We start from the raw sequence: 26924 nt of genomic DNA, 5'->3' as shown, positions 1-26924 counted from the left end.
TCAATGGCACAAGATACAGCATTTTTTTCTATAGGAGGCTGCAAGGGAAATGGAAACTCTCAGTGGAGACTTTATCTCTTCACTAGCTCACAGAGTCAGTAATTTAAGGTGAGCTTCCTCTGTGCATTTGCCTATCTCATATCCTTTTGGAAAATTTTCTCTTTGATCCAGGAAGATGTGACTGGGCATTAAAGTATGAAACATGCTGCCACAATTGCATATGCTTTCCAACATCACTGATAACATCCTGTTCTGTCAGTGTGCTTGTTTAAATTGTAAGTTCCTTAGGTCAAGGACTGTCTACAGCTCCTTGTTTACATAGTAATTACTAAATCTTTGTCCATCTTGATTAGTCCCTAGACATTACAATAATAAACAAAGCAGTTAGGAATCATCAGTCAGATCAGAATTGAAGCAGAAGCACAAAGGCAAAGCCTCATCTTCCCTTGTGCCATTCATTCAGTCTTTTTTCAGCACATGACATTTCCACCTTCTCCTTCCCAGCAATCCCCATCTCTTATTTTTTATTTATGTGGCTAAAAAAAAAGGGTAAGAGAATAACCTCAAAAGTTCTTAGAAAAAATTTGTCATCTGAGCCCCTCTGAGTCCAGACAACAACACAAAATTAGAAAAGCAGGGGGGAAAAAAGAAAAGAATGTTTCGTTTCATAAAAATGTTTTGATCAAAACAGCTGCAATTTGCAAGGATTAGATCTGGTCCACTGTCCTACAGAGGTAAGAACTGGACACTGGCTCTTTATGATTTCACAGCCCTCTGTAGGCTGCCAAATTAAGTATGCTTTGGAGGAAAGTCTGAAAAAAGAGCTGGCACCAAAAAAAGTTTTGGTGTCCACTTCCAGCTCTAATAGTTTTCTTTTAATCTTTAGCCAGGGCATAGGAAATACAATCCTCCTTCAATAAAAGTATTTAAGTGATCATCTGTTGGACTGGTATGTGACTTGATATTTGCCCCCTTTATGGGATGAATACGCTTCATGGAATCTGGTTATAAGCTGAAAAATCACTATGGAAATTTTTACTAACTTTCTCTCCTCTTTACTCCCCCAAAAGTAACATTTTCACTTCTAGAACCACTTTTCCTTCTTCTGATGGTGTGTGAAGAGTAAACCAAGGACAGCATATATCTACCTGGAATAATACCTAAAATTCTTCAAGGTTGTCCTATTGTATTTTAGTTCCCTAAATCTCTCTTTCACTGTCACGTGTCCATCTAAGTGATTTTCTGTGTCCTGTTGTATGCTTACAGATAGGAAAAGGAAAAAAATAATTATTTATGTTTGGCTAGAGCCTGAAAAAGTAAGTGAAAGCAGATGATGAACAACCAAAGTCTCAATACTGTACATTGGTTTTGCAGGGTTTTTTCCTAGTTCTTTTGAAATCCACACACCCACCCCCACATACACGTGGCAGTGTTTGTAGGTTTGGAGCCTTGGGAGTGTTAGCAGCTGAGTCTTGTGTAACCTTTCCACTCCAGGGCAGGTGCTCCTCAGCTCGTGCAGCCAAACCACTGCTGGGCACTGGTCAGCCTCAAGCGAGGAGACCATGGCAAAACAAACACGCAAACAAAAGCCAGTGTCCTGTGGAAAGCATTGCCCAACAAACAGACAAAAGACAGTGAGTTATTTGCTGCTAAGACATCTTAAATCAAATACCAAAAGACATTAAGACTCTCTCCATTAAAGGCTCATGATTACACTCTGTGAGGACATTATACACACTTCTGTGACACGATGCACATGTGAGGGACTGAAGGACAGCTTGGCCATCTAAACTTGACTTGCCTGTTTCAGTTTGACAATACAATTTTCACTTTCTATTCTGGGACTCTTAAATAAATTTGTAGTTTTCTCAGCTTTCTTTGTTTAGGCTCAGAGGTTGCTGTGCTTTGATAATAAAAGTAACACTTAGTTTTTACACAATATCTGTCATAAGTGGAAGATAATGCACTTCACAAAATAGGTCTGTGTCATTACCCTTTTACCTGAAGGAAAAACAAGGCTTTTAGATGTGAAGAAATTGGCTTTTGATTATTAAAGTATTACATATAAAGTATTTCATATAAAGTTGTTTTTTTAAGGAAGATTAGAGCATGCTAATTTTTTTTTTTTTTTTTGTTTACTCTGTGGTAGATCTGTCCTGACTTTAGAGTAGGCAAAATGTGGTTCTTGGTGGTGGCGTGCAAATCACTGAATCCTTATTTCCCTTCATATTCTTGTCTATTGAAAATAATGATGATGTTTTGGTTTTAATTTTAACATACTGATGATAATTCAAAGCAGAATAATAAAGTTAAATTTAGAAGTAATGGTGAAGTGCTGCAAGACCTTTGGCTCGGAAGTATTTAAGGACAGGCAAGGCAATATTATTCATTCGCTACAATATTCTGGACTGCTCCTGAAATATTGACACTAAACCCAAAGAGCCATGACTGTCTACTTACATGAGCCTTATTGGATTAACAAAGTAAAGGAAATTATGGTTTTTAAGGAATCACTTTTTTGCCACCTCCCATGCTATTCTGCTGTGGCAGTGGCAGTTCCTGCATTGACAGCAGCATCTTGGTTTGGATATTCTCTCAATCAGATTTCACCTTGATAGCAGATTTATGTGCTGAGTTGCTTTACTCAAGCAGAGGTTCTGGAGCTGGAAAGAGGCAGTTGCATTGCACCCAGCCAGTAGTAAGCACTTCTAAAAAGCATGGTACTACAGTCATTCATCTATAAACCACCTCCCCAAAGTTTCTCCTGCAGACTATGCTGGTCCCACCTTTTAACAGGACTAGCTAACCCAGATGTCCCTGTTCTTTGCTGGGACCTCACACCCACCCACTTCCCTTTCCTGAAACAGCATGCCAAGGAGCATGAGGGATCACACAAGTCCATGCCCAGACATCTGTTTGCTTTCTATTTGGAAAAACAGCTTTTCACATTATATAGCCCAGTGTGCATGTCATCAGGCACCCACAGTGTGTCTGGAATGTGGTGATACAGGAGCCTCTTGTTGGCAGCATCCAACATTTTTATCAGCACTTCAGTACTGAGAGGTCTGAGTGCTGAGAGGGGTGGGTTGAACTGAGGATATGAAGTGGTCACTCACTAGAAATGTGAAGGGAATTAAGGTGTGTGACTGCGATGGGATGAAAACTTTTAATAGTATTTGGTCCCTGGTTGTCAATGTGAAAGGGCCATAAGGTGCAGAGGAAGAGTCAAAAATTAAATAAAGAGCAGAAGAATGAGCCTTTCCACTGCAAAGCTGGAGCACTGAAAATGGAAAAGAACTCCTGTTGATATCTGCAGTCTTTGAGGTCTCATTAATCACTCCCTCATTTGCCTTTTGCAATGCCAGCCCTTGAGATCCCAATGATTTTTCCCTATTTTTTTCTCTGTACCCTCAGAACCAACTTACCACTGAGCATTTGAATGTTGTGTTTACCATGGAGAAATTTCCAATGATTTCTGAATTAGTTTCTTGGTGTACAGTATGTTATTTCTCTTGTTTTGCCTTTGAATTGCTTCATTTCTCAATGATGTTATGTGCAAGAAAATTACTTTTTTTTTCTTTTTGTGGGAACATTCTGCCACAAATTAAGCTCTATGTAGGAAAATGTAGGAAATGTAAGAAAATTAGTTACTATCCCAAATCTAATAAGAAAGTGTGAGAGAACTAATGCTTCTCTGTGGCAGTTTTTCATAGGATGAGGTAAAACTGTCATCTAGTGGTCATAATCTGTTCCTGAATTACCGTTTTCATTTGGATATAGCCAGAATATTTCTTATACCCAGGATGAAATATACTGAAGCATACCTGAAAATACTGAGCTAGGAAAAAAAAAAGTATCTGAAAGGCTTGGAGGTTAAAAGCCTTAGAATCTTTCATAAACAAATTTAAAACTTGGTGCAGCTAATTTGTGAAGTCCCTTTTTCCTCTTTCTTCCCCAACTTGCCACAGTGACATATCACTTTCTGCTTTACTGAACAGCTGTGGGAGGCTAAAGATCAAGATAACTGAATCTAAAATAGGCCACCAAAATAACCTCTCAATAGTCATCCCACTACAGTCATTTTACAGGTCAGTCTCAACTACTCTGCAACAAGAATGTTAATGCTGTCAGGATAAAGCTGACTGTGTGCATCTCCTCACTTTGAGCTTCTTTGTGTACCAGTGTTTTGCTGCTGCTGATTGGTAAAGGTAATGCTGACATCTACACAATAACTACTGGAGTTCAGTGAATAAATGTGAAGAACAGCAGGATTGGTACACGGTATAATAAGAATATGCTCTTACAAAAAAAGGAAAATTGGCAGAGCAAAATGCAGTGTTATGAGTTTGATGACTCAGGCTGGAATATTACTCCATAGCATTAGCACTTGCAGGTAGTACCTGTGATACTCAAAGCAGCTGTGATTCTCAGATTTTTGTTAATGAAAGAGAAATTAATCTGTAGTGACAAGTAAGGAAGCTTTTATGCAAACAGTATCTCCTGGAGTGAACTGGCTATACTGATATAAATCATAATACTTAGCAAACTAGCTTCCTGTCCAGTTTGGTTTCCAGGTTCTGTTTATAATTTGTATTTTCAAAAGGTGGTGGATCCCTAGTTTTGAATTAGGATTCCTTTATTCAAGGTGCTTTGCAAACTCAGAACTTCAAGATATCATCTGCCTTATAATACTTAAAGTTTTAAGCACATATTGAAGGGCAGCGCTGACAGAGGCAGATGATGGGGATAACAGGGAAATTACAAGACAGTCTTTATGTAGTTAAAAATAATTTCAGTATACCCACACACTCAATAATGTAATTGTTATTGAGCAGATGTCATTGAAGAGGTTTAACAAAGATATTGAATAAAAACATCTTTCTTGATGTTTATGCAGTTTCCTGACTGAGAACAACTACTGAGGTAGATTCTTTTTAAACTTAACACATGGTCAAAAATAGCTGTCATCTTTAGTCCATCAGACAGAAAAGATTTCACAATGGTGAATGCAAGGGATATGGAAGCCTTTCCTACATATTAATTATGAAATATATTTAGTAGTGAATATTCTTTGCTTAGTATTTTCTGTGAATAGGTTTGATCTGACTGCATAACTCCTGTGCAAATGCATTTTTTTATCTTTCTTTCTAGTTATGACTAAATGCACTGTACAGTTTTATTTCCCTACCAATTAAATTTGAATCCGTTTTTATTCTGCTAGGGAATTTAGATTTTTTTAAATTTCATTTTAATAAATTGGGGGTTTTGAAAAAATTATTTAGAATTCCCTGGCCAATACACTCATTCTCAAGATTTGTGTAAGTACACTTATTCTTTGGATTTGTATGAAGAAACCCCTGCTACATCTAAAGGGAGAATGCTAATGTAAAAGTCACCCAGCTCTAACAGCAAAACTTAAATTTCTGTAGCCAAGAGGATAAACACAGAAGATCCTCAGGTTATTTTAATTCAAAACTGAAAGTAAGCTGAGCAGAACTTCAGCAGTCTCACACTGAACCAAAGGGTTGCAATGGAAAGCAGGGTTACAAACTAGGCTGTAAGTAGTAAACCATCAAATATGAGTGAGCGATACTGGCAGGAGAACATAGCTGCAAATCCTGCAAGTCATTGGGATTCAGGGACTGAGTAATGTCTGAAACACCCCTTTGACTGGACTCTGTTATTAGGACAGCTGTTTGAAGCAGATAAGTGAGGATATAATTACCTTTCTGCTGATATTTGCAATGTTAACAAATCTTATGTGGTTTTGTTACAGTGGTGAAGGGCTTGACCTTGTTCCTGTGAAACCATTTCCAGTTAGAGACACCCAGAAACTGAAGCTATGTTCAGTCTCAGGATTCGTGGTGCATCCATTTTTTAGCATTCCATTGTCATCCTAAAGAACAGGTGAGCAGCTACTCACTCAGAGAACATGCTGCCGTGCTGTGCGTGTGAGCTGGGCGCTCTCTACAGTCATAAGATAACTGTGAGTATTAACTGCTTGTCTAGAGCAGGAGTGGCAGTTAGAACCTGTCAGGAGACTGAAAAATGCCTGTGAAGATAAAATACGGCAGTCAAAGTGCAAGATGCAAATTTGCCAAAATTAAAAGTTGCAGCATGAGATAGAGCCTTGGTAAATGTGGTGAAAGCCAAAACTGTTCTGTACGGGATGAGCTGAAAAGCTGCTGACTTTCTTCCTGTGACTTTGCAACATCCTGGGGAGTTCAGAGGGCAGGCTGGCCTGACTGCTAACAGTCAGCCAAGACAGCACTTTTGTGTGGAGGATGTCTGCACCACAAGAGCAGCATGGTGCTCAGAGGAGCAGCAAGCACCTGAGGGAGAGAGAGGAGTGCACAAAGAGACTCTGCTTTAGAATTCCGTGCTGCTGGGGACCAAGAGCATACCTGTGCATGTGTGTATACATAAGACTCTTAACTCAATCTTATTTTTCACAATCTAAAATTCTGTTTTTCTGCCCATAGCAGGTCTGAATGTGGAACAAAGTAAAGGACAAAGAAAATAATCAACCAATTAGCAACTTAGCAATGTTCAGGTGTGGAACTTATGTGATTTAGTCCAGTGTAATAGGCCTGTGAAGGATGATAAAACCCTACAGCTAGACAGCAGGTTTGCAGGTAATACACTTCAGTGAATATATATTGCTTATAAACTGGGAACAATCTACCTTCAAGAGCTGATGAACCCCATTTGTGAACACTGAACAATGTAAAACACTTTCCAGTCCACAGAAAAACAGTCTTAAGACGTGATGTCACTCTGGTTTTGAGTGGGAAAAACAGATCACTGGTCAGTATAACACCTATTTTAAGTGAGGAATTTCAGAGGATTATGCCTGTGTTGGCTGGCTTTCTTCCTTGGTCAGTTGCTGGAAACCGAAGTTCCTTTAAAAGTTTCTTGTAGCTGCTTGATACTCAGCTTTGATCCCTTCCACTCTAAAATGACATGCAAAAATGGAGAAAAGCAATACTTGCTGGCAAAAAGCACCTGGCAAGAGTGGCTGTTTGATAGCTGCTAGAGTGAGAGTAAATAACCAACTGTATCAGTTTACATGAGTAATACATTTAGGAACTGTAATTAGCTTAGAAGTCTGTTTTCCAAGCTCTGTGTCATAGTCCTTGGGAGCTTAGCTCAAAAGACAGCTCTAACAATGTGTGTCAAAAGATATTTCTTAATCTAAAGGAAAAATCCAGTTCTTCTGATGCTGCAATCAGCCTCAGTACCCAGTCAGTCTTTTAAAATACTGAAATAAGAGGTAGTCAACAGAGGCTTATAAACATGTTTCTTTATTCTTACTGTAAAATCAGTTCATACTTTTACTAGAAAGGCATCAATCAAAAAAAATTTGACAACTGCTACTATATAGGGGACAATTTATTTTACTTATTTCCAAGGAATATTTTGTGAAGGTGAGAATAAGTAACCTCCAAATGAGACGCAATAAGTTACATAAGCTAATTTGCATACAAAAAAGTGAACTTGAAAGTACATTGAAAAGAATATCAGTAAAATATCTAGACATACAAATGAAACAAAACTTCATTTTTGGTAATAAAAATAAATATTACTACAACTAGCAAGCATTTTATATTTTTTGTACATTATTGCACCTTTGTAGAAGATATATATGTATTTGTTTTGTTTTGTGAAATATTTACTTTGGTTTTGGTTATTTTACAGTATTTTAATGCTTATACTCTTAAGAAAGAGAGGAATGCCATATCTTCATGGAATCTTACAGAAAAATAATCATTCTAGTGATCTGAAACACAGAATGAACATAATTAGTGGAAATCACAAAGTCATAGAGTGGTTTGGGTTGGAAGGGACCTTAAAAAACATCAAGGTGCACGCCCCTGGCACTGGCAGGGTCACCTTTCACTACACCAGGTTGCTCAGAGCTCCATCCAACCTGTTCTTGAACACTTCAATGGGTGGGGCATCCACAGCTTCTCTGTCAACCTACTCCAATGTCTCACCACCCTCAAAGAAAAGAATTTCCTTCTTATATTTTATCTAAACCTACTCTCTTTCATTCTGAATCCATTCCCCACTACCCTGTCACTTCATGCTCTTGTAAAAGTCCATTTCTGTCTTTCTTGCAGGTTCTCTTCAGGTACTGGAAGGCCACAATTCGGTCACCCCAAAGCCTTCTCTTTTCCAGGCTGAACAATCCCAACTCTCTCAGCCTTTCCTCACTGAGAGAGGAGGAAACACAGGAGAGGTGTTCCATCCCTCTAATCATCTTGATGGCCTCTTTTGGATCTGCTTCAGCAGGTCCATGTCCTGCTTGTTCAGGGGACCCCAGAGCTGATGCAGCACCACAGGTGGGGTCTCACAAGAGCAGAGAAGAGGCGCAGAATCCCTTCCTTCCCCTGCTGGCCATGCTGCCCAGGACACGTTTGGTTTTCTGGGATGCAAGTGCACTCTGCTGGGTCATGGCCAGCCTCTCATCCACACCAAGTCCTTCTCAGCAGGGCTGCTCTCAATCTGTTCATGTCCCAGCCCAGGTGCAGCACCTTGCACTTGGTCTTGTTAAACCTCATGAGATTCCCATTGGCCTACTTATCAACCTTGTCCAGATTCTTATGGATGACACTCCATAATGGCATGAAATACTGGATATGAACCTAACAAGCGAATTAGTCATGCTAGTGCAGTCTCCTTCTTAGTGGATGACCTTCTAAATTTACCCCTTATTTCCATTTTCAGATCTGTCTTCCCTACCATTATTTTCTGGTGTTTGAGGTATTCAGTGATGATCAGTAGGTCATCAGATCATGTGTTATTAACATATGTATTAGAAAAAAGTGGCTGTTGGTGGAAGAGTGTTTTGTTTCAGTTCAGACAGAACACTCCTCTGGTCTCCCAAATGTGTACATCATAGTGTCAAGCACATCAAAGTAACAACTACAAGTGACTGACAGAACTAGGATCCCCAGGCAACAACAGCAAAAGGAAGACTGGTCACAACTTCTTTTCCAGGAAAAACTATGGTGTGTGGTCAGTCATATATTCCCAAGGAATAACACATTTTCCCAAGGAAGAAAGCAAAACAGGGAGAAAAAAATTAATTATGGACTCATCAGCAAGCAGAGGTGTTCGAACAGACCTAGTGATCTGTGCTGCCCCAAAATCTGAAGAAATCCTCCAGGTTTCTTTCTATAACCAGTCTTCCATAAAGAATCTCTTTCCTTTTCTGATGTTGTTGAATCATTCATGTTCCTGGACACAAGTCTTGAGGAAGATCCTGCCCCACTGTCAGATCAGACATTGAGTTGTAGATTACATTTTCCTTCTGCACATAAGTAGTATAAGGTTCTACTTCCATTGTGTCATCCTAGCAAAACAAAACCAAAAACTGTGAATACAAGGAGGAATTTAGCTTTGCAAGGCTCTGCAAATCTTTCATCTGGACTGAAGAAAATAACTGGTAAATAGTGCTCTCATATTTACTCCTCTTCAGCTACAGGAAAAAAAACCCCTCCATTTCTTTTTCTACCAAGGAATGTGGATTGCTGTTTCTATCAAAGATTTGGAGTGTGAAGCTGAGGTATTGTTTCACTTGCCTGCTTTATTTTCCCTTCCACTCCCTTTTTTTGGCCTGAAAAAAATTTTTATTATGGTCTGATTCTCTAGAAAGAGCAAATGATAGGCTATAGTCTTGACCTTGATTCATTCCTAATCAGTCTGCATTTCAGTCTACAGACATGCCAATCAAAGTCCCGCGACATGACAGCAAGAACGCTGGTACTTAAACCATTATTTTACATTAATGCTGCTGTGTCTGTTAGCAGCAACTGGGAGGGAGGGCAGCAGAACAGCAGGAATACTAATAACTAGAATTGATTAAGTCTCTTTAGGAACTGAAGCATCTTTTTAAGTTGATGGCAGAATTTGAGTCTAGTGTATACTGTAGGTGCACAGATACAATATAATTGTAACACATCTTGTCTGTGTAGAGATGCTGTTATTTGGATTTGGCAGCAGCGAACAGAGACAGCTTACAAGTGAATTTCTCAGTTACACAGGAAGCTTCTAACAACATAGGATATCCAAAAATATCTCCCAGTTTGCAGCTCAGCTCTCCTTCCATTGTCTTGAGTATGATTTTTGGTTTAATTGTGGATTGACCATGCAAGATAAAGAGTAGCCTTCAAAATTCACACAATTATCATTCTGGACACCAAAAGGGATATTCTTTTGATTTTGGTGTCTGTTAATCTTATTGCTTAATCTTCTTGTTCAATAACAGTTTTCTTAACATCTCCCAACCCATGCTATTGTCTCCCTTCCTGACTACTATTTGGAGAGCAGTTGTGGTCAGGGTATGTGATATGACAAGGGAAATTTGGGGGGACTGTCTCCTTGTTAAAGGAGGGCTTTAGCTGAGTGTTTGCTGTTGGAACACACCTCTAGTGTTTGCTACAAGTCAAAGTTATGGTGAAGATAATAACTTCATTTTGTCCTATAAAGAGCTAAGAGTAAATATATCAGACGCCCTAGTACTTGCTGAAAGCTGAGAGTAAAAATCTAATGTTTTTCTTTCACTGATCATGTTTCCAGGGCTACCAGAATCACCATGATTTGGTGATGGTCTAATTTCCATAATTCTCCTTACCTGTTGGGAATGTATGGGAGCAATTTCAGGAGGTTTGGTTCTGTGGCATGGTCTGTGAAAAAGAAAGGTATTAAAATATGTTTAGCTGGATCACAGCTTGGTTTCTTTGATCAAAAGCTTATGAAACATTTCTTTTTCTTGTCTTCAAGAGTAAAACCTTCTCATGTCTCTCTCTCCTTGACATTTGATCCTGAAATTATAGCACCCTACTTTTCTTAAGAAGTTTTTTCTTATGTTTGCGGGTCCTTATACATAAATTGGAAGCAGATTAGAATCAAACCCCTCTGTAAGGATATACAATTTGCAGTTAGTGAAATGGTATTGAACTAATTCTTTACCTCTGAAGGAAGAGGCCTGAGAGAAAAACAGTTTGTAACAGGCAAATGAGGAACCTAGCTGAGGTTTTCAGTACAGGTGCTAATTCATCCTTCCACTCCATAAATTATTTCTGTAGGTATTCCTCAGAACTACTTTTTTTTTTCTTCGGGTTTTTTGTTTTTTTCCTTTCCATAGGAAACCCTAAAGGGACCAGAGCCCAGCCCAGCTTCACTCAACGAATTTTTTAGTAAATAAAGATAGACCTGCTGTCCCTTCTGCTCATATGGCAGGCCGGCATTGTTCAGTCCTCTGGCATTTAGTGGAACTTATTAGTCAGCAGAACCAGTGCCCTGATCTAACCAAGAAATATACTGGCAGACTATGACAGTATCTGAAGAAGATTTACTCTCACAGATTCCTATCAGAAAGAAGTGTTCCCCTTTAGGAGGCAATGCAATCAGGGTCCTTGCCCAACTTCTTCCCATTTATATTTTACTCAGGGAATCATTCTGTGAAGATGTGTGCAATGCACAGTGCACAGTGTCTTCAGTACAGAAATATTTGATGTAGTTAATTTGGTTAATCACGGCAGCACAGACTGACAGAATCATGTGATTTCAAGACACAAAGAGTATTTTAAAATTTCTTCTAGCACTAGACTTAGCACCTTAGCATAAGTACATACCTATCACCATGGAGCTTGAAATAGTAAATCACAGCCAGCAAGGTGATAATGATCAGAACACAAGTAATGATGCAGGCATACAGGAAAACGTTGGTGACGATTTTCTCTAAATATAAAGAGACAGTCTCAGTTATATCTTCTGCTCAGTTTCTGTATTATTTCAGTAGAAGATTAAAGTTGCTTTAGAACATACATGCATTTTCAGCATGCTTGTAAAACAAATAGAATGTCCTTCAGCAGAAAGGAACATAGTAATGAAACTTTGCTGAGAAGTACAAATGGAGTCTCTGTCACAGGCAAAACTAGATTCCACTAGTGTCACAATGGCCACTCATAATATATTTTCACTAAGCCACATCTGAGTTCCTCTCAAGGACTCATCATTTCTCAGTAGTCATAAATATTCTCAAAAGCAACAAGAAAACAAAAAACCAGAACCCAAGGGTCATATGTTATCAGACATTCACAATTTGGAATGAAGGAATGTAATTTTTTCTGCCAGCCACTTGAGACTTGGCTCTCCGTCTCTCTTACCATGATATTAAAGTTTGCATCCAAAAAAAAATAATCCTAATATTCACATTCCAAGTGATTATTTGAATACAAAGTTAATGACTGCTTTCTCCCTGTTTACATAAGCATTTCCACTACCACAAGGATACTACCATACTTATATACATCCCTCTTAGGGAAGAAAGCATTAGGAAATAATGTCCAGAACACAAAGAAGCCAGTGATGTTTCTGGACAAAGGCAGTCAGGGATGATACTCTTGTCTCTATAGGACTTGACTGAAGATTTCTGTATATTTCAGAGATTTTCCTTCCTAGAAAGAACAAGAGATGAGAAAGCTGGACAGGGGTTTGAACATGGAGCATACAAAGGGAAGCTCACCTGAGGGACAGCAGGCTATGGACTGGCTCCAGTTCCCAGCTGGGTGGGACACCATGCAGGTGGTCACACTGGTGACACTGGTGCTACATGCTGTGAACTTGCTGAGAACAGTCACTGTCCCGTTGTCGTGGCACCTCTCCTCCGCAGTGGAGCTGCCCTCTGGGGCCCAGGAGAGCTGAGCCGGCGGCTTCCCCGCCGCTGCCTCGCACACGGGGCTGCCCTGCTCGTCACAGGACAGGCTCAGCCTCGGGGGGGCTGCAAAGCACCAGCAAGGGGACAGGCATGCAGTTAGTTTGGCACAGCCGGGCTGGGCTGGTCTTGTCCTCTGCCCAAAATGAACCTGAACTGAACCCAGTGAAAAGAGGAGAATAAGGCTGGGCTGTCATCCCATCCCATCCCACCCCATCCCATCCCACCCCATCCCATCCTATCCCACCCACAACATAGGCCCAACACACACGAGATGAAGAACAGCTCTCTTTTCCCTTCTGCCCAACTCTCCCCCATCCAGCTGAGCCTCATCACAGCCATTCATATCCTCTGTGTGTACATGGGAAATTCCTTCACACCTGTCATTTCTAACTAGACAGTGGAAAAAGGGAGCAGCAGAAGGGAGAGGAGTTATGGGAAATAAAGAGAAAAGAGATACACCCAATGAAATGCATGATTTTTCCCAACAAGAATCACAGAATGGCTTAAGTTGGAAGAACTTTGAAGATCCTCTAGTTCCAACCACCTTGCCATGCAAAGGGACAACTTCCACAGGACTGGGTTGCTTCAAGTCTCACTCAGCCTGGCCTTTGACACTGGGATGTCGACAGCTTCTCTGGACAATCAGTGTTCCAGTGGCACTATCTTCACAATACTAAATAGCTTCCTAATATCTAATCTAACCCTACCTTCATTAGTCTAATAAAAAACCAGCTCCACTTTTGCACATTCCTTACCCTGCACGGTCAGGTGGTACCTTGTGTGGAAATTCCCTTCTGCTGATGCCACATCACAGCTGTAATTTCCCTCCTGGGCTAGTCCCACTTGCCGTATCTCAAGGTCAGGGGGCAGATCTGCTCTGAATATCAAGTTTATGTTGTCACTGCAGGTTGTTCTGTGTGTCTTGTTCTTATCAGCCCTGTATACCATGGTGCACAGGCCTCCAGCCTTGGGGGTTATTGTCCATTTAAGCAGAGTTATATTTCCTTTGAAAGAGCAGTTGAGAACTGAGCTGTTACCTACAGTCATCACTAAGGCTGAGGAATTGTGCCCTGAGGAGAAAAAAAAGAGAATGTGTGAGAGGGAGCCCAGGAGTTGCGATCTGGACTTCACAGGGAAATGTCTGCAGTGCTACAAACAAGTGTGAGGCCATGGCTGTGCTCATCTGCACGTTGTCTGTCATCTCTTCCTACAGCCGTGGATTATGGATCCAGTGGCCTGTCACAGCCAACCCCTGCAATACAAATTTCCCACTGAGGATCATCTTAGTGGATAAGACTGGATACTGGAGCAGGACCCTACTCCTGCCCATTGTCTTCAGTGGTTCCGCATCCAAAGGCTGTGCTTGTGTGAGCAAATCCTCCAGTGGGCTGCTCACAGGGCCTGAAATACAGGAATGTGACTCTTGCATCTGGCCACACGACAGTGGCTTTTCTCTTAACTGTTGCTGCCAACAAAATAAACAACTTTTACTTCTGCATTCATATGAAATCCCATACAGTGGGATTTGGCCTTGTCTACACCTTTCAGGCATTACACAGGTGCACATAACACTGGTGGAGCTTTGTGGGGGAGGGAAGGAAGGATTTTGCCTCATGGCACAGGGTTTTCTTATATGCGCATTAGTTTTGCCTACATGTACACAGGCAGCCTCTTTTGTGAGGTGCTTGTGACACTGAGAGAAGAGTCTGAGAGCAGGTTGTAATCCAGTGTGAAGAGTAGCTGAGGGAATGGGACTTTTGTGTCCTCTGGCTTCTGCTGAAGTTAAAAGCAAGCAATCCCTAGATTTCACAATGTTTGTGAATGAAACTTCACAATTATTGGGTTTATAGGAATAATACCCACAGCTGTAGTCCAAACAAACCTCTCTTTATCACTTATTTCCTCTTTTAGTTGGCAGCCATTAAACTTTGGGACAGTAAACCACTGATCTCTCAGTTCTCTGTCAGTAGTGGAAAATGAGTTGCTCTTTCCTTTGGCTGAGTAATGGCTTTAGTCTGAAAGCCATGTGTGAGGAGAAAACCAGAGCACTACTTTCAAAACCTGTATTAATCTGGACAGACAGCTCAAGTTAACCAATCTGATTGGTACTGACAAATAATTTTTCCACATTATTCCAAAACTGTTAACCCCCTCCCCAAAGCTTACCAGCAAACACACTAAAGCAGTAATTGAAAATACATCTGGAACATGCAAAGAATTATAAGATTCAATTTTTGCATGAATTAATGAAACCCTTTCAATCCTCCTCTGTGGTACAAGACCTGACTTTGTTGGGTTTTTCTACTACTTGCCCAGATACAGAATTATATTATTTCTGCTGTCCAGCCCGCTGTGAAGCCCAGTTCTTAAACATTCACAATGCTATAGGAAGTGGTCTTAATGAGCATCAACTTTAAGCAATTAGTAAAATCATTACTATTGGCGTCTTTGAGAAAACTACTGTTGGTTTTAACTTATTAATATTGTCTGAAATCTAATTATCTTCTTGAATCTAAGTGAATGAACCATTCCAGCTCAACTACTTTTGGTTTTGTTTGACTGTTTTCTGGGGAAATTATTTCTGACTTGCAAAATGAGCACACTTCACTGCATTTCAACTTACATATTCTTTCAAATGCTTTTGCCTTTTCATTCTGAGCATTAAGTATCCTTTGGATGAAGACAATTCAGCTGTTAAGAATGTTCTGTGACACATTGTTACTCTGGAGGTGTTTTTAAATGACAAGTATTTTTCTCCTAAATGGCATTCCAAGAAAACGTGAGGTGTGTGTTTTAAACTCGGATGATTTTACCAGGAGCGGAACTGAAAGAAGTCTTTTGTCCCGTGATAGTTTCTGGATGAGTTCAAGGAGTGCCTCTGAGAGTTGGACAGCAAAGTGTTTCCTCTCCTGCTTTAACATTGCTGAGAGCCTCAGAGCTCCAAGTCATGCAGAGTATGGCTGCCCTCATCTGAAAATGACTAAGCAAACCTGAGCACCCAAACCGCCCCTGTGTTGGAGCTGGGGGTTTTTTGGATAATGTTTGCAAATGTTGAGCAAGAATGACAGTGTTGTGCATAGTGAACTGGGTAGACTTCCATTTACATATTAAAGCAGCAGAAATTTACTTGTCTTTCAACTCAGCATCTCCTAAGCAGCTCATTGCAATGTAAAAGTTCCCCAACACAATGGGTTTTCAAGCTTCAAGGCTGTAAAGAAAGAGGCAGTGAAAGTGGTGCTTTTTGCTATGCGTTTTGTCATATTCTCCTCTCAATGAATCAGGTACCATTCACTTCAAATAAGAAACCACATCAGAAAGCTTAGAATCTGCTGAATCAATTTAAATACAATTTTAGGTTTACAGAAAATTTGTAGAAGGCTTATGAAATTCCCTGTATATTGTTATTGATTCAGAAGACTTTAAGTATGACAAGAATTTCCCCAGATGACACATCAATTACTAAAAAATCATCTTGTTTTTCCTAGCCACACAGCTTCATACTTTTTCAAAGAGGTCTTATAATATAAAAGGTTAAACTGCTTTCACTTTACTGCCCTCTTTTATTGCTAGAGTGCAAGTAAGCAGCATTAGTGTAAATATTAATTGTGAATTTTCTTCCTTGATTTGCTTTTTTTTGGGTACATGCTGCTAGAAACATGATCTTTTGATTTCTTTTACAAAAGAATGTGTCTGCCAAAAATCCTTAAAGGTTTGGTTAATTTGTGTTTCTGAAGTGACTTTGAAGTGACTCACAAGCAAAATAGGACTGGACCTGGGTAATACTTGATGGGGAGCTTCCAAACCATGAAGAATAATGTCATCTATTTTCATGGAAGTTTCTGATGAACCTTCTATTTCAAACTAAGATATTATCCCAGGAAATGTCAAAACTTGCTAGATCTTACCACAGAATTAGCTTTATTCAGAATCCAAAATGTATATTCTCAGAAGTTAATGTGTAAATAGCTATGGGATCCTCAAGCACAAAGGCAGTTCCTTAAATAGAAGTTATTCCCATCCCTATCCCATCCTTCCTGGTCAGCCTTAGCATTTCCTCCTCTTTGAAGATGTTGGTAGGACCTCTCATTGGACTGAAGTTGGACATATTCTACTTTCTCTTTCTAATCAGCATACCAAAAACCATTAAGTATCTAAAAGTATATTTTATTAGAATATAAATCAATACATCATAAAGTGACAGGTCTGCAAGGGACACAGAATTGCTGGCTTTACTTATGAAAGTAAAGACATGAAAATAAATCTCCTTTGGTCCCTCTGTCCCTAAAGAACAGGTTCTTTCCCTCAGTCCTCTTTTCTACTCCACACCTTTTTGCTGACTTGTCAGGTTGCACATTTTTTACAAGATCACACCTGGGCTCCTTTTCCCTCACTTCCATGACTTCTTGTGGGCCTGCTACAATCAAGCCCTTTGCCAAGGTCTCCTGATCTGCTTCCTTTGTCCTCCTTATGCTGCCTGCCCCAGCCTGTGCTCTTGGATATGTACTCAGGACCTCTGAGGGAAGGTGCAATCTCCCCTTTCCTCTGGGAATTTCACTAAACCTAGAGGGTGTATGTCTCCTCTACAGGAGAACTAAACAAACAGAAGTGGTTTTTGTGGTTTAATCCCAGCTGGCAACAAAGCCCCACACAGCCACGAGCTCACTCTCGTAGACTCCCCCTACAGTGGGATGGGGAGAGAATCAGAAAGGTGAGAGAACTCAGAGGTTAATAGGTAAAGCAAAAGCTATGCACACAAGAAAAACAAGACATCTCAAGGGCAGGTAGGTGTTCAGCCATTTACAGGAAAGCAGGACTGTATCATGCATAATGGTGACTTGGGAAGACAAACATCATAGCTCCAAGCATCCCTTCTTTGTTCTTCCCCCAGTTTTATATGCTGAGCATGATGCCACATGGAATATCCCTATGGCCAGCTGGGGTCAGCTGTCCTGGCTGTGTTCCCTCCCAGCTCTTTTGGACCACAGTCCACTCAGTGGTGGTGTGAGAATCAGAAAAGGCCTTGGCTCTGTGTAAGCACTGCTCAAAACATCTCTGTAATGTCAACACAGTTTCCAGCACCAATCCAGCTCCATAGAAACCACTATGAAGAAAACGAGTTCTCTCCCTGCTAAAAACCAGCACAGTATTCCACTTCTGTTAAGAGAAAATGTTCAGTGCTGCAAGTATTTTAATTCAGACCTCTCACCACACCACTGTCTTCTGGAATGGTCTTTTCATGCTGCAAAATGGCTAAAAGTAATTTGCTGCTGTGATAACCAATTGATTTGTGACCAATGCATTAAGGCAGATTTATGACATCCACATTAGCATTTGTCTGCTCAAAAGCTCAGACCAGCACTTTGCACAGCTACAGCTCTTGAGGTGAAATCTCATCTTACAGCTGAACTGAACCGACAGCTTGCTGTGGCTGAAAAAGGGGATAATTAGTGCGGCAAGGCCTCAAGTTCTGTGGGCCTGCAGAAAACAAGAGATTTGAAGGTCTGAGCTGTCAACTCATCTTGGTGCAGTGCTAACTATGGGATGGTAATTAAATGTTAGCACTGTTATTTCATTGCACACAAGAGATATGAAATAAAGGATTGCATATTTATTGTAAATAACATCTCATTTTCAGTTATGTTCTTCACAATTGAGTTGACTGGAGAACAGCAATTGTTTTTTCTGTTAGACAGAAAGAGCAAAGCTCAGGAAACCAGAAGTATGTACTGTCTGTCACACTGATGTGGAAAACAGAGGAGTCAGGTGCTGGGAGTTCTGAACAGCACCAGATTGAACCATTTTATTTTGGTTGTGAATGCAAATCCATTGTGACCAGGTTTCACCTTGGAGACTCATCTGATAGTAGCAGGCCTTTAGACTGAGGTTCTCCAGTTTGACTGCAGCCTCTGAAATCCAATTATGCCATCTCATTGTCTCTCCTTGACTTGCAGAAGACTTCAAGCCATGTCTGAGAAGGTTCTCAAGCTGTATTGCAGTGCACTGAGTGCATATTCCAATGCACTGACAGATTCCACTTTTATGGAAAAAATAAACTTGGTTGAGGAGTTCACATTTGTGTTTCAAAAATGTGCTGGTTATTATTGTCATTGTAAGGTTACTATAATTTGAAAAGACTGGGGGAAAAAATTTGCTCTGTTATTTTCAGTGTGGTTTTTGCAGTGTGTTTGAAAGCTCTCATGAATAACTAGTTGCACCTAGCTTATTTTCTATATATAAGCTATAACTAGCTTATTTTCAGTATCACTGATTTTGTCATTTCTCCTATTTCTCAGAGACTTTCTCACACTAAAATAACAAAGGTTTTATAAACAGGATCATTTGATTGTAAAGCCACTAAACTTCTGAGGGGAATCACTGCAAAATCAGAGACAGCTATGCAGGTTGAAAGTGCTACTTTCAAACACGAAAGATTTCCAACCTCTGTTATTCTTCATAGCAGGTTTTAAACCACAGTAGAAATTTTTATTGCCTCAATTTCCATGACAGTCTCTTTCAAAATATAACTGTTAAAGAGTTTTTTGCACTTTAAAGAGACTACTTTACTTTCTCAGACATATTTCTCAGACATCCTCTTGATTCTTTAGTTCTTACAGTAATAATTTACCAGAGCATTTTGATACATCATCCCCAACACCCTCTGTAGGTATTAAACTCAGAGATATAATGAACTGAAACAATGATCATACCACAGCCAATGACTAACTGTATCTTGGAATGAATGTAGTATATGAGTCACAGCAAGTTGTAAGCAAAAAGGCAGCACTGGATGCTTGGAAGAGTTCAGATACAAGTCTGTGTTGTGCATCTGTTTTCCCCTTCTACTGCCACAGAGTTCCTGTGACACCCAGCAAGGCTTGTCTGGAATGAAATGAAAGATAAAGAGAAGTGCTTTGTACTAGGGTAGGAATTGCTGATGTACTGACAGATTCTTATATAGTGTAGCTTTGTGACTTTGAAAACACAGTCACAACAGCACAGGATGGAGTGTGGGCTAAAAACCTCTCCTGTGTTTCGGGTGAGAAGCAAGTAGTTAGATGACTTTAAATTTCATTATAGAAACACATCAAATAGCTGATCTAAGTTCATAAGCCTCTGTTTCCTGATCACAGATTTTTGAGCATGGATGTATCTTTAACAGGACATATTAAAACAGAGTTATACCTTTATTGCTAGTTTCACACTCACACTCTTTTACCCATAGTTATCATTATTCCTTGAAAAGATGATTTATTTTCCTTTCATTCTAGTTAGGAATTTCCTTTATCTTCAAATTTCCTTTTTTCCTCATACTCAAAATTTTTATTTTGTTCTTCTTTTAACACATTTATTTTCTGTGACCACTACCATGCCACTTGCAGTACTTTTCTTGCCACCAAGAAAAGTATTAAGTATTATCACTTTTTCTTGCTGTTTCATGCAAACTGAGATAGTAATCTCATGCTCTTTGCCTTTGGTTTTACAATATGAAGTGCTCCTAGAATGGCTGGATTTTTTAAGATTGCCAACTTCAACGTGACTTTATATGTTGCAGAGGGCTGAGGACACTGATAGCAGTCAATTGGGATCTCAAGGTTTCAGTCTTCCTTCTCAAGGTGGAACATCCCAGTTGCTAGTTCCTAGCATGTAATTTTTCTATTTTTCTTACGCTTTCTCTAGTATCTTTTCAAGCAGTCTTTCAAGACAGCTAATTTTGAAGGCAATGAAAAGATGCTAAAGCTCACTTAGGTAGAGATGTGTTTGATATAGTGTCCGCTTGAAAAAAAATTAAGCTGAAAGAATAAAGGACAACTACAGGGACTACAATTGTCCAAGGGATGGATAAAGAACTGGGTTAAGGAGAGAAAGAAAAGGTAATTAAATGGCGGCGCCAGTTTTAAGATAGCTTGCTGATAATGTTTCTCAGCAGCTGATTTTTGCCGAAATTCCATTTAAGTTTTTATTTAAGTTTTTACAGAGGCATTGGCTGTATCAGCAGCATGCGAGGAAATTTGTTGAAAGCAGGAAGAACACAGTGTTATTAGTATAAATAGTTGATCTGTCACACAAGAAAAATCAGTTGACCTTGATAAGTAGAATGTTAGATATGTGCTGAAATTCAGCCGCTAAAAATGTCGTAATAATAAAAAATAGGTAGTCCAACAAATTTTGACTGGAAAGTTGAATACAGAACCATGCCTTAATCAGTATTTAAACCAGCTTTTCAATAAAATGGGTACTTGTTTTGGTGCTCAAATTGTTTGTGAAGAGTGTTTTCTAATAAAATGCCTGCAATTTGATCCAGCAAATCAGTGATTTATCCCCATGTAAATAGGTTATGTCTCAATATATTATGACTGTAGGAAAAAAAAAAGGATAGGTACACTTCTTAAATGAAGAGAACAAACACTGTTATATCCTCAGCTGATAATAAATCATCACTGAGCTTAATAAGCTGTCACACAGTATATCAGTCTGGCAGTAAACTTTGAACTTTGCTACTTCTGAACTGTGCAAAGTAAATCTTTCTTCTAGCAGAATGTGAGCTGGAATGGATGAGGGCAAAAGGGATTTGCACCTGATGTCAAAGTGCCTTGGGTAGTATTGCTTTCAGAGTAGCACTGTGACACCACATGTGACAAAGTGATTCCAGTTCTCAGTATAGAAACAGATGCAGATTGTTTTATATTTTGTTCTATGTGCTGAACTTGGCCTTTTACTCTCGGCCACATGAGAAGAAAAATAAACCAAGTACTCTTCACTTATGCTTAAGCAGCATTTTCCTACTATTCTAAACAAAAATAGATCATTTTCTGCAAACTGTAGGTTGTGTGCCTTCTTTTTCATACTTTGCAGAGAGCAGATAACAAAATACTATGAAAACATACTTCTGACCTCACTTTTATATGGTTAAAGCACAGTCATACCTTGTTTAGTGCTTACCTTTAGTATTGCAGTTTTCATCCCAGCACTGTCTTATTCAACACCAAGACAAGGCAGCATAAGAAAATCCTCTATGCTTTTTTCTTAAGAATGATTGCACCTCTAACTACAAAATATATCAGCCGTGAGTTTTAAGTAGCACCTACCTCTAGAAGTGCATTCACAGTTAAAGAAAATCTGCTTGCTTTGTAAGTAATGAAGTATGTGATCAGTTTAGAAGACTGAACTTCCTTCTTTCCATGGTTTTGACAGCACACAAGTTGAGGCAAAAACACACTCTGTGTTTGGACCACAGCAAAATAAAATGTTGGTATCATAAGGATGTGTTTTGAAGATTGGGCTATGGCAGTTTAGATGTGTTCTATGAAAATGTTTGCTTTATTTAATGGTACAGAATTCTTTCTAAAGAATTTGGATGAGAAAAACAGTCTGCTTGTGTTCAGATGCTTTTAGAGTAAAAGAAGTCAGAATAATTCCTGCACACTGTCCCAAAGAAGCAGCAAGGAAATAGTGAAATGAAGACAAATGTAAGTTTACCATAATAGATTTTTTGGCTATGATTTTTTGTATCTGGAGCAAGATTCCATCATAAACTAGAATAGAAGTCAACAGAGACAGATGCAGTGAAACATACTAGGGCAGAGATAGTCAAAAGGCAATAAAATACTGGTACACTAGTGAAAAAGAATGTACTGGTTTTATTAAGGAAAGAAACAAAATGAAAGCAGTAGCATTCAAGGAAGTTATATATGCAGGCAAACTTGAACTGTAGCTAGGTTGCTCTGTAAATTAACTTTACTTTCATTCACCTCATAGTCTATTATTCCAGCACAATGTCACTGACTTCAATTTTTCACTATTGATAAAACTGAACAACCACAGGGAATTTCATCTCTTTACTGATAATGGATATCTTGCAACTTCCTGTAAAGCTCTTGCACATATCCATTGTCACAGGATAAACTACAGAGGCAGTACATACCCAGTCAAATGCTGCAAATGTTATTTCAAAAACAAAAGAGATTTATTGCATGGACTTCTCATGGAAGTCCTTGCCTGTCCTTACCACTCTCCCTTGGAGTATACACAACCATTTGAGGTGTTGTGTGCGCTTAGCTAAGTAGAGAAACCTTCAGAGCATTACCAAACATATTTTAATGTTGAATCTTTTTCACTGCTGCTACTGAAGATTGTCACAAAAGGATTTTTAGTAGAGATCATGCCCCAACAACTTCAGTAGTTTATTATCCAACTCTACCTGAGGGCAGATCTAGGTATGACAATTAGGAAGCAACCTCATCCTTTTGTCTGAGCTGCTCCATCTTCTGTGGTAAAAACTAACCCAGTCACCCAAAAAAACACGCTGAGGAAATGTTAAGGAAAATGTTAATGGAGATAAAGTCTGGTTACATACAACAAATTTTCCATTACTTCATTTCTTTCAGAGTAGCTTGCTCTAGTCTTCAGAAGGGGGGACATAGTTCCTTCTGAGCTTCATGCAACACTGAAGACTAAAATTATCTGGACAGAAAATGCACATTAGATCAGCTTGACACATTTAGCCTGTGATCTCTGAAGGAAAAAACCCTTGCTGCTAAATCTTACTCGGAAGAGCCACCCTCATACTGAAGGAAACAAGTTAAGGAGCAGTGCTAGCTAAAAACTTCCCATCAAATGTAGGCTGCTTTTTATTGGGAGCAGTCTGAGGAAAGAGGTTTCAGGTGTGAAATTAATTTCAATGGAACATCTTTTTTATATTCTTTGAAGGGCAATATAATTGGTTAACTAAGACACCAATAAGTTAAAATCCAAACACCTTAGCGTGAAAACTCTCCACTTTTTGGCATTGGACTTTTTAAAAATATTTCCAGCAAAGTGAATTTTTTAAAATAATTTTTGCTAGTAGGACTTCTATTTGTCTCCCCACTTTTTCTTCAATATTCTGTGATGTATTCACACTCCTTTACTTTTTGAGCAACTGTCTTCAAAAATGTAGATTGTCTTTGATGCTACCATAATTGATCTGCATGAACTTGAGCAGGTTCCTCAGTATTCTTTTGAGACAGTTCTTACCTAGAGAATAGGGACAGATCTTTTACCACCAGTGTGCCTGTTGGGAGGTTAATGATCCAAATAATGTTAATAATGTTCATGAAGTATTTAAATTTTTTCCAGTGGGTAGCACTGGGGTAACTATTTAGAATCCCTCCTCATCACACCAGACATTATAGATGGGTGTTCCATCACTGCTAACAATGACTGCATCTGTTTTGCTTTAAAATACCACAAAGGAGATATTTTTATTTTCTGACCAATGTCCATGTAGTTTAGTTCTATCTGTCCAAAATAGGAATGGACACATGCATGTTACATATTATACAGAGATGTCCAAAGTTGAATTTGGATCTCACAGTCATATCTGTCTTCCTCCTCCTGTACAGAAACAGTTTAAGTTTCTGGAACTGTTCCTCAAATCCTTAGCCCCATCATCAAATCCCTGGATAGCTTTATGGTGTCTGGAAAAACATAAGCTCTGAAAATGCAAATGAGCAGTATGTGAGAAACATTAACTGCTGTAGTTAAACTGTATTAAAATGAAGTAAATACACTGAAAGACAGAAAATTTGGACTGCCATTGCCCTTAGTACAAAAGCCTTTCCCATCTTGATACTGGCCATGCACCTTAGAATGAAATTCCAGAAGCTCCTCCCCTCTATCAGCACACCAGACTTTCTACTTCTCTGAAAGGTCCAAGAGATCCCTGCCCTATTTCAAAGTGCCTGCAGCCTCTCTTCAGCAGAAACTACATGTCCAAAAGCTTCAAGTTCCCAAACACTTTCCCAGGCATATTTTTAGGGTGTTGAAAGACTCATTTTCTCAGATGATGTGATTTGGAGGTCTTAGTAAAAAGGCTATTTGTGACAAATTGTATGCTCCCAGCTAAGGGTCACTACATAGTTGCCTACATGGAAGTCACAGGGAAATACCTGGCAGCCTTGTGACCACTAAGAAAAGATGAGCAGGAGTGGGTATTGGGAAAGCCTATCTTAACTGTGCATTACAATTTTTAGCACTTAATTAAAGACATATAACTATTTATAGCTTTTATAAAGAAAGGAGCTTTGCACATTTCCCATTCTTACATCCCAATGGCCAATTGGTCCAGTTAGACTCACCTGTTAATCTCATGACCATGGTGATGGTGAGCAGCACAAAAACATACACGGTCTTCCCAGCAATCTTCATGTTGGTTCCTGCTTTCATGGCTCAGGCAGCTCCCTCACTCCATCCATCCCTCCACCAACTTAACTGTGGTCAGGGCAGCATTTCTTGCCTGCCAATACATCCTCAGCAGCCAGTGTCAGCGTTTCCTCTTCCCCTTTCCCATGCCTCTCCTTCAGCTGTGCATGCTCTGGGCTGACTGGCTCCTCAAAGCTGGAGAGGTTCCTCCTTCTGACTTTTCAGAGCTTCTTCCTGTGCTGAGAACCCAGGCAAACACTGAGGAAACAGGCTGAGCAATTCTGGCTTCCGTTCATTGGCTCTCCTCAGGAGGCTGATGACTGAAGATAAACGCTGCAGCAGAGTTCAGAGAGTAAAACCAGAGGAGATTATTCAATGCTGAGTTTAATATCAAAAAGGAAATCTTAGTCTTGGGAAACTAGACAGAGACTTCATGTTTCTCACTGCTTTTACTTCTGCTAGTTGTTTATCACATCTTTGGCACAACCTCCAAGAAAATTCTCTCTTAGGTACCCACTTAGCACATGGAATTCTACACTTCCCATATATATACACAGTCTCATGTGAACTTTTAAGTTTCAGACCTTGTGAACTCCTAAATAAGTTGTAAGTGTACTCTTACTGCATATCCACCCTTGCCAGCTAAAATATTACAAATCCAAAACTAATTTTTTGCAGAATCTGAAAAAATACTGTGAGTATGGGACAGTTTTCAGGAAAACTGCAGAATGTCTCATTCTGAAGGTTTGAAACAAGGAAGCAGTAAATATTTCCAAAATGAAACACTGATACTTCACATTTAAATGATGGTTTTGTTTAGAAACTGATCTAATTTGAAGGGGGCAAAAATTTGTACAAAAGCTGAAATATTGAGCAATTTTTTTTGGCACAGCTGAAATTACATTTTTGTCTGGAAAACAAACACAAAAAACAATTCACTATTATGTGCCCTTAATCTAGTGCGGGCTTCCCATGGGGTCACAGCCTCCTCTCAGAAATCCACCTGCTCCACCGTGGGGCTGCTCCATGGGCTGCAGGTAGATCTCTGCACCAGGGACTGCAGGGGAATTGCTGCTCCAGCACCTGGGACACCTCCTGCCCCTCCTTTTCTGACCTCGGTGTCTGCAGGGCTGTTTCCTTCACACATTCTCACTCCTTTTGCCAGGTGAAGTTGCTTGGCCATTGCCCCCCACTGCTTAAATGTGTTATCCCAGAGGATGAGCTATCCATTGAGCAGCAGTGGAGAAGTTTGTATGCTGAAATTTCACCAGGTGACATTTGGTGAAATTTGATGGGTACTAGAAGCTGTAAAGAAATGCAGCACTCTGTGCACAGAGACTTGTTTACAAAGTTTAATAAGGTTCCTTCCTTTTACCTTTTTTTTCACCAAGTGCTATAACTTTTGCACCAGCAAAAATGGAGATGCTTCATGAAAAAGAGAGGAGCCAGACTGTGTGGTGAGAGTAAAAAAAACGGGATGCATAAAGCAGCATAAATGTTGGTACCATGGGGAAGATGCTGAGCAGTGTGGGAACACAAATAGGACAGACAGGAGTTTTGTGTAGATAAGAATGATCTAGGTAAAGCACATGTGTGCATTATGTTAGTTCTGTACAGGGTGAATTAAGAGCTGCAAAATCCTGTGGCTCACTCTGCTATTGACAACACTAATTTTACTGAAAATTTCCACGGGAAAATACTGTCTTTGAATAAGAAACTGGGGTGCCCTTTGAGGAAAAGCTACCTCAAAAATACGAGGTTAAATCAGCATTTTAAAGAGAAGTGAAGAATTTCATTTAGCTTTGTCTTAAACTGTCTTTCTCTTTTCCTTGTTTATGAATTTAAAAAATGGAAAAAACAAGTATTGTGGATAAGGACAGGTAATACTTACTCTTGCAATCAGAATGAAGAAGGGACTCTTGTTGAGAGAGGAAGGGTGACACTGTTTCAGAACGAAAAGTCTGTGTTAAATACTTGTCACCAGAAATTGAATGTCGCCCACATCTTTCACTGAAAA

General features: G+C 39.5%; 2 protein-coding genes across 2 annotated transcripts in view; one reads left to right on the top strand and one right to left on the bottom strand.

The window, feature by feature from the left end:
• SLC35A5 (solute carrier family 35 member A5) overlaps positions 1–26924 on the top strand; it is a 162866-nt gene that overhangs the window by 102677 nt on the left and 33265 nt on the right. The window lies entirely within an intron of this gene.
• On the bottom strand, positions 9236–24931 carry LOC131080750 (cell surface glycoprotein CD200 receptor 1-A-like). Its single transcript, XM_058019308.1, has 6 exons — positions 24844–24931; positions 13483–13797; positions 12536–12790; positions 11643–11748; positions 10640–10691; positions 9236–9358 (listed from the first exon to the last, which is right to left on the bottom strand). The coding sequence occupies exons 1-6, from the start codon at positions 24929–24931 to the stop codon at positions 9236–9238; spliced, it is 939 nt and encodes a 312-aa protein (XP_057875291.1).

Source organism: Melospiza georgiana, chromosome 2 (assembly GCF_028018845.1).
Source record: "Melospiza georgiana isolate bMelGeo1 chromosome 2, bMelGeo1.pri, whole genome shotgun sequence".
NCBI lineage: Eukaryota > Metazoa > Chordata > Aves > Passeriformes > Passerellidae > Melospiza > Melospiza georgiana.
The sequence above is the reverse complement of the archived record's forward strand: the minus strand, read 5'-3'. Positions and strand labels throughout refer to the sequence as shown.

Bases quoted from the DNA above. Each gene is read 5' to 3' on its own strand.
- LOC131080750 (XM_058019308.1), bottom strand. From the start codon at position 24,931: ATGAAAGCAGGAACCAACATGAAGATTGCTGGGAAGACCGTGTATGTT. The intron at 11,749-12,535 runs GTGAGCTTCCCT...CTTTATATTTAG, and splicing joins CATAGCCTGCTGTCCCTCAG to AGAAAATCGTCACCAACGTT. The intron at 9,359-10,639 runs GTAAGGAGAATT...TTGTTTTGCTAG, and splicing joins CTCCCATACATTCCCAACAG to GATGACACAATGGAAGTAGA.